The sequence below is a fragment of the Sminthopsis crassicaudata genome, chromosome 3 (genome assembly GCF_048593235.1).
Source record: "Sminthopsis crassicaudata isolate SCR6 chromosome 3, ASM4859323v1, whole genome shotgun sequence".
Taxonomy (NCBI): Eukaryota; Metazoa; Chordata; class Mammalia; order Dasyuromorphia; family Dasyuridae; genus Sminthopsis; species Sminthopsis crassicaudata.
Genome location: NC_133619.1, coordinates 226685957 through 226699605, shown reverse-complemented (window position 1 = coordinate 226699605; position 13649 = coordinate 226685957). Strand labels below are relative to the sequence as shown.

At 44.2% G+C, this 13649-nt stretch overlaps 1 protein-coding gene across 1 annotated transcript in view; it reads right to left on the bottom strand.

Annotated features, from left to right (window-relative positions):
* KCNK3 (potassium two pore domain channel subfamily K member 3) overlaps nucleotides 1-13173 on the bottom strand; it is a 63644-nt gene extending 50471 nt beyond the window's left edge. The window contains exon 1 of the mRNA XM_074300115.1: nucleotides 12724-13173. Coding sequence (XP_074156216.1) covers nucleotides 12724-13006 — 283 coding nt within the window. The 5' untranslated portion in view covers nucleotides 13007-13173. The remainder of the gene's footprint in view (nucleotides 1-12723) is intronic.
* Between the last annotated feature and the right edge of the window lie 476 nt (nucleotides 13174-13649).

Genomic DNA, 13649 nt, shown 5'->3' with positions numbered 1-13649 from the left:
TTGTGCTCAGGTAACCTGTACATTCCTGGGCAGGAACACTGTGTCCACAACCAAGGTTAGATGGGAGGCGCTCCTAAGATATTTGAGTTCTCAAAATAGGGACTTGGGGGTAGGAGTAGAGGTGTGTCCATGGGGAAAAAAAGTAAATAACTTAGAGTCACAACATATCCTCTGGGTCTAGCCTGGTATTGTGCTTGAATGAGGCATGGCACAGACACTATTAAGATGCATTTTCTCCAGATTCTTGTTCTGATTGCATATGGTGACTTTCCTCCCAGAAGAAATGCTAAGAGGCATGTGGAGAGGAATGGTTTGGGGGTAGGCTGTGGAAGGACTAGGTCTTTGCTCTGGCTTCAGTTCTGCTCCATATCTGTAGAATGGCCAGAAGCATCACATGAAGATCCTGGCAGCTAGATAGCACAGTGAATAGTGTTAGGTCTAGAATCTGGAAGAGTCTGCCTCAAATACTTCCTTAGCACTGTGACTCTGAATGTGTCATTAAACCTCTGCCTATCTCCATTTCCTCATCTGTAAAATAAGGACAAATACAGGATGTTTCATGGTACTGAGACTTTTGGGATGCTCTGTAATAACACATCTACCCCCACAGGATTATTATGAGGATTAAATGAGATGACACATGAAAGCATTTTCAGAAGCTAAAATTGATATATAAATGCTAGCTCTTGTTTCTATTAACCTTATAAATTTAGAGGTTGAAAAGATCTTGGAAGACATTGCATCTAGTCTAACTCCCTTAGTTTAATGAAGGAACTGACTTGAAGTTGGGGGGGGGGTGATGGCACCTAATTAAATATAAGAGGAGGCAGTATTTGAAGCCAGATTTTCCTTATTCCAAAACGAGTGTTTTAAACACTTATACTCATCCCATGTTGCTTCTCTAAGCGTTGTTATTGTTTTTTTAATCCATATGGGGATAAACTATACCTGGCTCCATTTCAGATGAAAGGTATAGTCTGATTCCAAGCAGCATTGTTCTTAGCCCTAGATCACTTTTGGGTCTCAGGACTGGCTCTGGGATCAAACTCAGAACCAGCCTGGTGTCCCTGAGACTTTTTGTCTACGGGTACCCTATGGAGCTGCAGAATAGAAAAGACAAGCTGGGACTTTCTCTCAGGACTAAGGTGGATCCTGGATCTTGGGTATCTAGTGGTTTTTTAACTTAGTGTCAGCATCCCAAAGAGCTTTTGTTTGTGTAGGATATAACTACTGGTGTTTACCATATTAAAAATTAAGAGAGCATTATTACAGAAATAGTTTTGACTTCTTAGACCACCTGAAAGGGTCTTGGGGATCCCCAGGACATTCTAAGAAACATTGTTATAAAGAGGAAAAGGGGCATGTTTCTTTCAGAGTGTGTAATGGAGAGAACACTGACTGCTTAGCAAATATGTGTCACTGGATCACAGCTTGAAAAGACCTCAGAATAAATCTCATTTTACAGATTAGGGACAGAAGCACATGAGGCACAGAGGAGTTAAGGGGCTCATCAAGAACACTCAGTAAGAAGCAGAGTGAGATCTGAATTCAGGTCTTCTGACTCCAAATCCAGCCAGGGACCTGGATTCTAATCTTATTTCTGCCACTTTTCTGTGAAATGGGGATAATAATATTTGTGTTACCTGTATCTCACAGAGTAGTTTCTAAATAAACCTTAAAGGATATGTAAATGTGATTTTTACCAAATTCCAATGTTATAAACTTTTCTTCAGTCTCCTTATAATAATAATAATAATAATAATAATAATAATAATAATAATAATAATAATAATAATCAAAAAGCAAGCCAGGGAAGACTTTGACCTCTGCAAAGCTTAAGTGGCTTTCTCCTCTTCCAAAGGGCTTATCTCTTCTGCAAATGTGCTCAATGTCCCCTTCACCTCCTTGGGACCATTTCTAAAGTCACACTCTGTGCCAAGAGACAATGAGATAAAATGTAAAGAATGATGGATTTGGAATTAGAGGATGTAGGTTCAAATCCTCCTTCTACTACTTCCTTATCTTTTAGGCACTGGGCATGTCACACAATCTCTTGGATCTTGGTTTTGTTATCTTTAAAATGAAGGGTTTAGACTCAATGATTGCTAAATTTTCTTTTAACTCTAAATCTATGATTCTGTGATTGATTTGAGGGACTAGGATTTCATAAAGCTTCTCGATTAGTCGAGAAGTTAATGAAATCCCAACTCATGACAGAGAGAATCAAAGAGAGACAGAAAGACAGAGAAAAGAAGGGAGGGAGAAGGGGGAAGCACATGACAAAGAAAGAAACACAGAGACAGAGAGACAGAGACAGAGAACAAAAAATACATAGAGAGAAAGAATAGAGAAACAGAAGAGAAAAGATTAGAGAGGAAAGAAAGGAAGAGAAAAAAAGTGAGGACAGAGCATCCTTCCATGTTCTTTTATGAGCAGCAGGTAGCAGTGGACTTCCACAGGATTAAACAGGTTGGGGAGCCCACATCAGGGTCTGTAGTTCAGAAGATTTATTTATATCTTCATTTGGGTTCAGGTCCCTTTCATCTCTATATCTGTCATTCCATGAATGCTAATTTTATCTCCTTCCTTTTAATAAAAATTTTTGATTTTTATATTATGAATGTAGATAGAATATAAATTCCTCAAGGGCAAGGACTGTTTCATTTTTTTTTTGTCATTGTATGACCAGCACCAAGTACAATCCTTATCACAAAGTAAGCATTTAATAAATGGTTGATTGATTTTAGTTCACAAGTTATTTAGTTTGGGGAGTTGATCATATTATTCTGGAGATAACTTCATTCATTGTCACAGATTTCCTGGATGGGGGCTATGAGCAAAGAGAATGAGAAAATGTCCCAGAGTGTATCATGGGTTCCTTATGTTATGAGAGTATCTAATATAGGGGTTATACTTCTGGACCTCCAAGCAAATGCATGCACTTACTCTCCTCCTTTTTCCTTTTTCCCTCCTCCCTCTCCTCCTTCTGTGTGGCTAATCCTTCCAGATTTACTTGAGTGACTGGACAAAGCCCCTGCAACATGGCTGGCTCCCCTCCTCTCCCAGCTCCACCCTTCCCCTCCAGTTCCAACTCTGGTCTCTTTCTGGTCAGAGCAGCAGATTTCTTGCCAGGACACTCTGGGTTAAGTATCAACTGGGAACCTGGCGTTTCCTCGCTCTCTCTCCTGGCATTTTAGAACTCCCACTGTTCCTCCCCAGACTCAGAGAACAACTGCTGCAGCCTCATGAAGCCAGCGCTGGCATCCCAGAGAGACTCTCAGCCACCCTGTCTGGTTTAGCTTGAGGAGGGTGTGAGGGGTGCCAGAGTGGGGTGGAGGCAGCAGAATGCGGTGAAAAAATAACACTGGTTTGGAATCTGTAGGCAGCGGTTGAATTTTGATTTGGCTACCTGTGTGACTGTGGGAAAGTCACATCATTTCTTTCCTTAATCTATTTCCTCCTCCAGTTAACCTGTTTCCTCAGCTGTAAAAGAAGGGGTTGGATTTATATGATCTCTAAGATTGTCTCTAGCTCTAAGTCTTATGATCATAGTACGGCTGGCCAGGAGAAGGTGCAGAATGAAGCCCTGGGAACAAGAGCAACTATGGTGGAGATGACCGTGAAACACAAACCAGATGTCTAGGGGCCCAGGATTACTGGTGACAATTAGGAGTAACTCCTACTTTGGCTTGCCCTGTTTCCCAGTAGCTAGGAGCCAGACCATTTCTCTTGCTCTGGTTTCTTAGAAGCTCGCATAATTCTTAAAAAGGGTTCCTTTGGAATTGGGATTAAGGCCCTAGATTCCTTCTTTATGTTCCCTGCTTTGGTAGAGAGGCCAGCTGCAGTGTGTCCCTAAGTGGGAAAGGGAAGGGTCTGAACTCAGCCAGAAGGGCCTTTAGTAAAATGAGAGCAACACCAGGTAGGGAAAGGAACAGCGAGGGGGGTTTGGAGGAGCTCAGGCTGCATGTTCTGGGCACCAGAGGCAGATGCTGCATCTGGAAACAGTGAAGGATGCAGTCAGGTGGGTCTCCCTGGGGAGGGATGGTGACATTGGCTAGAAATCCTGGAACGATCTCAGTGAAAGGGCAGTATCAGGTATCATAGCGTGGAGATCACGGTCAAAATAATAAGCACTGGCATTAAGGGGAGCCAAAAAGGGTGGTAGAAGCCGGGGTGGGAGGCATGGAAATTAGCCCAGGAAAATAGCTATTTATGGTCCCTTACTTTTCTAAGGGCAGTGAAGCAGAAGGGCCAGGAGAGCTGGGTTCATGTCTCAGCTCTACCTCTAGCACCCTATTTGTCAAATTCTATGACTGCTCTATCTTGTTCCAAAGATGTCTCTGAAGCCTGGAGCCCAGAAGGCAAGAGCCACAACTGACCCTGTTTTTTTTTTTTTTTTTTTTTTTTTTTTAAAGTATAATGTATCATTTTGTTCTGTGGTAATGAGAGCATCCCGGGAATTCCTGGTCTGGTCCCTGCTAAGGACTGACCCAGGGGTGAGTTAGGGAAAAGCTTTGGAGTTTGAGGAAAATTTTTTTTCTTTGCTTTAAAATAAACCAACACCCAGATCTTCCATTTGAGCTGCCAGCTGAGCACCATTTTTAGTGGCAATTTACTCTATATTCATCTGCACTTGTTTATGTTTCCCTTGTGAGCATTTTAATGTCTCTGTCTGGTGTTTTGCCTGTCTCCCTTTTGGGTTGGGGGCTGTATCTTCTCTGACCATGTAGTTCCTTTCTGAGCAGCAGCTTGGTATGGTAGCTAGAGCTCTGAATTTGGAATCAAAGAACCTGGATTCAAATCCCTACTCCTCCACTGACTCTCTAGATGATTATGATCATCTGTGTATTTCTGTGACCTCAGTGCCTTCATTTGTAAGGTGAAGGGAATGTACTTATTGAGTTATTTCAGACATATTGTGACTCCTATTGGGAACTTCTTGGCAGAGATACAGGAGTGCTTTGCTATTTCCTTTCCCAGCTTATTTTACAGATGAGGAAACTGAGGCAAACAGGGTGGACTTGCTCAGAGTCACACAGCTAGGAAATGTTTGAGGCTGAATTTGAGCTCAGGTCCTCCTGATTTCAGGCCCACTGCTCAATCCACGATGCTGCTTAGTTGCCCATAGGGATTGTATCAAATGACCACTAAGATTCCTTCCACCCAGCACTTTTTCCCTGCCAAGGTTTTTTTTCTCTTCAACCCATCCTCCACACAGCTATTAGAGTGAATTTCCTAAAGCATACCTTTGGTCATATTATTCTCCCATTCAATAAACTCCAGTGACTCTTTGTTATCCATGGACCAAAAATAAATTCTATTTGGAAAATTCTTCATGACCATGACCTTAACTCATTTTTTCAGCCTTATTACACATTATTACTGCTTGTGCCCTCCCCACTAAATCATCTTGTATCTGTATTTTTTTCTGCACTTATACATCTATATAGCTATATGCCTATTTATGTATGTATGTATATATATATATATATATATATATACATTGCTATACATACATATATGTATGTATATGTTATGAAATATGAAAGAATAATCTCATTGAGGGCAGATTATATTTCATTTTTGCTTTTGCCTCTCCAGCATCAAACACCATGCCTAATACATAGTAAGTGCTTAATAAATGCTTGTTTATTGGTTGATTGATCCTATAATATTCCTACCACTTTATACACAGACAGACTGGTATGTTGTTTTTTAAAAAGTGACAAGTGGTGATAGTTTATGTGCCCATCCAGAAGAAAGTCTGAACTTCTAAACATATTCAACAATATGATATTGGGCACAGGACTTACAATCAGGGGTTCAGGGTTCAAATCCACAATTTGCCATCTAATCACCTTCTCCAGATTTCTCACATTTTCTAGTTTTTTGAGCTTTCAATTTCAGCCCTAATACAGATCTTGCTGTCCAACAATTGTAACATAGGGCACCTAGTTGGAGCCACCTTCCAGAACTATAGATGGTGAGACTCAGATGAAATAATGGAGCACTTTGTAAAACCTAAAATGATGTCTGCTTTATTATGATTCTGTTCTCTAAGGTTCTTGCCAGCTCTAAATTCTATGATCTCATCCGTGATCCATTATCCCCCAGGGCCTTCCAAGCTTGACATTGTTCTGTGGTCCTGAAGGGGAGAAAATATAGAGATAGAATCTACATCAATCTAGAGCAAGAAGGAATGTTTAGAAATCATATAATCCTACGCCTTCATTGTATAGATGCAAAAGTTGAGGGCCAGAAAAATCATTTCTATGACTTGCCCAAAGTCACTCAGGTCTGAAAGCAGAACTTGGTTTGGGATCCAGGTCTCCTAATTCATGGAGTGGACTCTGACTGCTTCAGCTGCCTTCCATCTCAGGATGGTTGTGAGGCAAGAACTAGGAAGTCTTTCATATGATAGAGAAGTGGATGAGATGGGACTGGAGGACCTATCTCTAAGAGTTCTGTGACTCTGGATAATTAATTAGCTACGTGTCCTCCTTCCTTCAGCAAAAGCATGTTCAAAAAAGAAAAGTCCTCCCCATAACCTGCCAGCCCCAAGGGAGACTGGCCCCATGCATATCTAGAAACTGGGGTCTCTGATTTTTCTAAAACACATATCTGATCCATGTTATTTTCCCCAGCCCCTCTACACCCACAAGTGGCTTCCTATTGCCTTTAGAATAAAACAATAATAATAATAGCTAACATTTCTATACCACTCTAAAGTATGCCAATTTCTTTACACATATGATTTCATTCAATTCAATAGCACTATGATGTAGGTACTATTATTATCTCCATTTTACAAATGATAAAAGTGTGGCTGAGAAAAGATAAATGATTTGCCTAACGTTACACAGCTAGTAAGCTGTTTGAAGTGGTATTTGAACTCAGTCCTTCCTGACTTCTGTTCAGGCATTCCATCCATCAGATTACTTCCTTTTGGCATTTAACATATAGTCTGGTACTAAACTGGCTTTCTAAGCCAGGAAACTTGGTGTAGTGGAAAGACATTGGAATCCTACTTTTTGCCCCAGCTCTGCCTGGTTGAGCTTTGTAACTTTGGGCAATCAATTTCCAAGCATTTATTAAATGTCCATTGCATGTCAGAGGATACAGAGACATAATTGCAATGATTTTTGCCTTCAGCCTAGCTTCAGTTTTTTCATCTTCAAAATTAGGAGGTTGGGCCAAAGGATTTTTTTAAACAGAAAATCAAGAGTTTTGATCTAATGTTTTTTACATTCTAGCTATTGAAACATAGACACTATCCTCAGGGAGATTAGTAATTTAAAAGTAATATAGTTAAGCTCCTCATTAATGAACAAAGATAAGGCCAAAGAAAAAGTTTTTCCTTAAAGAATTCTTTCTAAACTAAGATCCCCTGAATAACTCAAAGAGCAGCTAACAGATCTTTACTGTCTCCACCAGTCACAAGGCAGTCCATAAACAGTTTCATCTCACAAAGCATGGGCCCAAGCTCTATCTGGGTGTGGTAGCATATGGAAAAGGCTGCCGGGGCCATCCAAGGGACACTCAGAAAGAAAAAGGGAAGGATCATTTTACACAGATCTGACTCCTGCTGTTTTAGAAGGTGGCCCACCCAGGCTGTCAAAGGGGCTCTGAAGCAGAAGCAGCTGCTGCTCTGAGTTTTCTATCAGTCAAAAATTGAGCTCCCAGTTCAAAATGCCCAATAGCAGCACCTTTGTCGCACCTCCAACTCACCCCCAACTCCCTTACCCCCATGCCAGACACTTTCAGGTATTCTGTGAGTATTTGGTACAAGGTGAAAGCTCTCAATCAGACCCAAAGGGCAGGTGCAGTGGGGCTTGGTGATCAGAGAGGGAGAGGGGAAGAATAATTAAGGGACTAAAGCCTCTAAGAGGGGAAGCATGGGACAACCACGGTACTGGCTCACTGCCCTAATGCTGTTTCTCCTCTTACCAAAAGCATCATAAATTAATAATCACCAGAACCACATATTGTCTGTTTCCCTCTGACTGCTTTTAGTCTTTTACTTCCTGGAGTACAAAGTTCTTTTTGGAAAGTAAAAGGGTCTGGTTTCAGAAGGGTGTGTGGGAATGTACATTGTTGTCCCTGTCTCTTATTATTAACATGTTAATTTCTTCTTTGCCTTGAAATTACTTTTTATTTTTTAATGTACATTTTGTATTTTTCTAAGTATGTTTTTGCCTCCTTCCCATATCATGTGAGCTACTTGAGAGCAGAGACTGTTTTTATTTTCATCTTTCCACTGCTTTTGCTTAATACAATACCTTATACTTAATAAGTCATTAATCAATGTTTGCTGAATTCAACTGGCAACGCACTATATGCAAAGTTTAGAATATTAGACTATATTACTGTCAACAAGGACCTTTGTGGTCATCTAACCCAACCCTAACCCTCTGATTTCATTTTTAAAGTTTCATTAACATCTTTTTTGTATATTTTTTCAAATATATTCTTTCTCTTGAAATTTGTTAAACAAATTTTTTCAACAAAACTGAGACATTCATCTTAGCCATCAGTATCCGCAATATACCACACCCATGGTTAGCCACCTCTCCAAAGATAGGAAGGAGGTCCATTTTTTCCTCCCTGGGACCAAGTATTAACCCATTTATTTTACAAATGAAGAAACTGTTGTTCAAAGAAGCAAAGCTAATTTTCCAAGATAACATAGGGAATAAACTGCAATACCCAATTCAAACTCAGATCCTCTGCATCTAAATTTAGCATTTCCTCCACTGTATCACATAGGTGACTAGAATTGGAGTATGCAAGAGACATCAATCTACTTTCAAGAAGCTTACTATAGCTGGGTGAACACAAAACATAAATAGCAATGTTGAGTAACATAAGCTAAGATTCAAATGTCAATATATCTCTGCCATCCTTTTAGTTGACCAGATTCCTCACCTCAGAGCCATCCTTCACAATTTCCTTTAAATCGTCAGCTCTCTTCAATTTTCTTTCTACAAAATATCCCATATTCACCCCACTCTTTTCATTCAGAGAGTCTCTACCTAGTTTAGGCTCTCATAAACTTCTAATTGGTTTTCCTATTTCCATTCCTTTTCCTTTCCAATTCTCTCCACAACCAGATAAATAGTTATTCCTAAAATACTGATCTGAACATGTCACTCCCACCAATCTTCAAGGATTCTCTACTACCTCTAGAACAAAATACAAGATCCTCAGGCTAGAATTTAAAGCCATCCTCTGATATGTCTTTCACCTATCTTTCCATTCTTGTTATATATGACTCTCCTCTATGCACTCTTCATTTCAGTCAAACTAACCTTCTAGGTTGCTTGTTTATCAAATTCTACATCTGGCCTACCTGCCTTTGCCAAGTAGTCTCCAGTGTCTGCCATGTACTCCTTTTTCACCTCAGCCTCCTCAAATCCTTAGCTTCCTTCAAAGCACAGCCCTGGTTCCAACCTCCTACACTCAACCTTTCCTGAGCCCTCCCATTTAATATGCATTTTCTCGTCAAGGGAATTGAGACAGGACTTGTGGTTTCACTGATTTAAGGAACTCGAAAGAAAAACTTTCTATGCCCCAAACCAGTATTTTCTCTGCACCTTATAGTAATAGAAAGTTTCCTAGGATACTGAGAGGTTAAGTGATTTGCCTAGGATCACACAGCCAGTTTGTGCCAAAGGTAGGACTTGAGCCAAGATCTTGAGTCAGAGGCTAGCTCTATCTATAATAACACACTGCCTCTCCTTCCTCTTGAAATTGTTTTATACAATGTTTCCCAATTCCAGTAATGGATGTAAGCTTTTAAAGCTTAAAACTGCAGTAACACTTTTGTAACATCCATATATACTTAGGGTTGACTTACTTTTGTGCATATTATATCTTCCTTTATAAACTGAGGCCAGTGTGTGTGTGTGTGTGTGTGTGTGTGTGCCTTTCTACCTGAAGCATCGTGTCTTGTACATAGTAATTACTTAATAAATATGTTTTGAACTGAAAGAATATAGTTTATCTGGTACAGACTATAGTAGTCTGGAAGTGGAGGTGATGATCCCCATGAGTTGGAGAGAAGGGTAAGCAGGCTTCCTGAAAGAAGATTTGATGTTGACCTGGGTCTTCAAAGTAGAGTAAGACTTAGATATGTAGAGAAGAAAAAAGAGGGCATTTCAGGCACAGGAATTAACATGAGCTGGGGAAAACAGGCTGGGGATGTGCATGGTCAGTTGGGCAAGCATTAAGCAGACTAGAGTGGAGGATGAAGGAGAGTAGTAGAAAACAGCTTCACAGTATTGGCCTGGGTTAAATAGCAGAAGATCTTGAGTGCCAGGATAAGAAGTAAAACTTTATCATCAGTAGATGGTGGGAAGCCAATGAAGGATTCTGAATAGGGGAGTGGTATTTTAGAAACATTAATCTGGCAGCCATATGCAAGCTGGATTGGAAGGCAGAGGGAGAGATATTGAAGCCAGAGAGAATCTGTTAAAAACGATTGCTGCGGCATTGATGTGAAAGAATTGAAGGCTAGACAGGAATGGGAACAGTAGTAATAAAAAAAATTAGGGAGCTTAGGGGGCTATTTCAAAGAAAGAATAGAAAGAATGTAGTAACTGATTATAACTGAAGGTGATTCAAAGACCTTTAATTAACTCTCTAGGACCAGCTAGCCAGGTGGTCTCCATATATAGGTGGGAATAGGAAAAAGAAAAAGAATAAAAAGAAGGGAGTCAAGACCAAGCTCATCACATCAGTTCTGATGAAGGTGGCTTCCTCCCCAAATAACCCTGTGGTCCAATCATCTTAACCTATTTTGCAGTATCCAGCTGAAAATGTGGGATGAGATTTATTTCCCATATGACTACCATGGTTCCTGATGACATACCTTTAGTCTTCAGAAAACAGCAAAATAAGCAACCTTTCCCCAACAAATCATGATCCCTGACGCCTATTATGCGGGGGTAAATGCTGGGACACTAGGACTTGCCTACGGTTCCTCAGCAGGCCAGGAGCTCAGCTGAGAACAGAAAACAGACCAGTGATCAGTCACTGAATCCTACTAATTGCCACCGTATTATACTACCCCTTCCCTCTGATTCCAACAAAACTATCCCAACCCCCTTTCCCTTAGCCAGTCTTAATGGGAAACGGGACACAGGAATTGGTGGGAGTCAACATCTATCAGGAGAAAAGGGTCCCTAAGAAAAGATGAAAATGAGATGATGGAAGGAAAATGAAATTTCACTAGAGATTCCCAGCTCCGGGAGGCACGGGGGATTTGTGAGAAGGAGGAGCGGGTTTATTTTCTTTAGTCCGGATCTCCCTGGATGTTACACTTCTGCATGAACTCTCGCTCCAAGACGTGAAGGAAGCTGAGAGGTCTGCAAAGGGCCGGGCACGCGGTGGGAAGGTGTGTGTTCCTGAGAGCCTCCCCGCCACGGAGAAAACTCCCTTGGCTCCCTCCCAGTCCCCTGCACTCTCCGCAGGCTTGGCCCTGGTGGAGAACGTTTTCCTGGAACCGGGCTCCCGGAGGAAGGAATGGCCGTGGGTGTGGGTTTGTCAGTCCGCACTCGCCGAGGAGGGAGAATTCTAATTATTCCTACAAGGTGATTCTCTTTTGGGACAGCAGGAAGGGAAGGAGAGCCGGGGTGGGAATTCCCGCTCCAGGCTGTCAATCCCGAGAGAGATTAAAAAACACAACATTACACACCCATTTCCCCTTCACACACGCACGCACTGATACATAACACGGTCACACACCCCTTTAGCACACACAGTCCCACGCAGCCCTTTATTCTTCCAGATGCGGTGGGTGCCATGTCTCAGATTCCAGCAGCCTCACAGGAAAACCTGCCGCTGGCTTTTGTAGTTACAGTTCCGACACTAACACACCTTCCGTACAATAAATAAATGACATCTACGTCCGCCCTCACTTAGAACACACACACACACACACACACACACACACACACACACACACACACACCCGGACATACACACACACTGACACACACACACACACACACACACTGACACACACACACCCGGACATACACACACACACACACACACACACACACACACACACACACACACACTCTGACACGCTCACTTTCCCTCACACCCCTAACGGCGGTGCACACCCTAGGACAGTGTCTTTCTCTAGAACAGGGGCCGTTCTCCTCTCTCTGCAGCCCCCTCCCCGCCTCAGGAACTCCCTCACTGGGCCCGAGCCAAGTTCAGGGAGGTGGAAAAGTGAGGCTGGCGAAGTCCTCGGCCGGAGCCGAAGCCCGCTCCTGTCCTGCTCTCTCCTCTCCTCTCTCTCTCTCGGGTCTCCTTTTTGCTCTCTCCGCGGGAGGCTCCCCGGGAGCAGACCGGCAAACTACGAGTGCGCTGGAGGGGAAGGGTCTCGGCGGCGCAGAGGCAGTTGCTGAGGGGGGGGACTCTCCGCAGCCCTGCCTGGGACTGAGGCTTCCTGCGTCCGGAAGGAGCTCACAACTGCCGTGGCGGCCCCGCTTCTGCCTCTTCTCACCTCGGCACTCAGTGCCCGCCAGGGCTCCCGCCCTCGGCCCCGCTCTCTCGGTCCCCTAGTACCCACGAGCCCGAGGTCCCCAGCCGAGCTCACCGCCCCTTCCCAGGTCCTCCCTCCTCCCCTCCTCAGCCTCGCCCCCCCTCGGTGCCCCGGGCGGCCGCTCCCCTGGGACCCCGTCCCGCTGCGCCCGTCCCCCCGGCTGTTACCGATGGTAGTGATGACGGTGATGGCGAAGTAGAAGGAGCCCGCAAAGCGCCACTGCACGCCGGCCTTGTGCGGCTTGAGCAGCAGGACCACGCGCTCCAGCTCCTCGTAGCCGCCCTGGCTGAGGTTGTAGCGCGCCCGGAGCTCCTGCTGCTTTCGCTCCAGCCGCTGCCGGTCCGTGGTTTCGGGCTCCGACTCGAGCGCGTCGAACACCGCGGCGCCCACCAGCAGGTAGGTGAAGGTGCAGACGATCAGCGCCAGCGTGCGCACGTTCTGCCGCTTCATCGTCCCGCCCGAGCAGCGGACCCCGAGCCCTGGCCTCGCCGGAGTCCCCCGGCCCGAGCCGCCGCCGCCGCCGCTGCTGCTGCCGCTGCCCCGCAGGCGGCCTGGGGCATGGCTGCGCTGGGCTGCTCCGGCGCCGAGGGGACCAGAGGCTCCTCCGCCGCTGGGCTCGGCGATCTGTCTGTGGCTGCCGCCGCGGCCGCGTCGGAGCTGTCCCTTCAGCACCACCCACCCTCCCTCCTCGGCCCTGCCCCCCAGCTCCCCGGCGGCCTGGCTCCCGCCAGCCCTCCCGTCCAGCCAAATAAGGACTGGGGAGACGCGCAGAGGTAGGCGAGGGGGTGGGGGAGGCAGAGGGGAGAGAGAGGGGAATAAAGGGAGTGAGCGAGAGAGAGAGAGAGAGAGAGAGAGAGAGAGAGAGAGAGAGAGATTGTCTTCACACACGTACATTTATGAACACACACACACACACACACACACACACACACACACACACACACACACACACACTCACACTTCGGCATACAGAAGCCAGCACCCAAAGAATACTCTGTTCCTATAAAAATATGCTTCTACCAGAGTCAGTAAATAACCGAGACCCATTAGTGTGACAAGCAGCCCTACAAAAGAACAAGCCTTCAGACACATT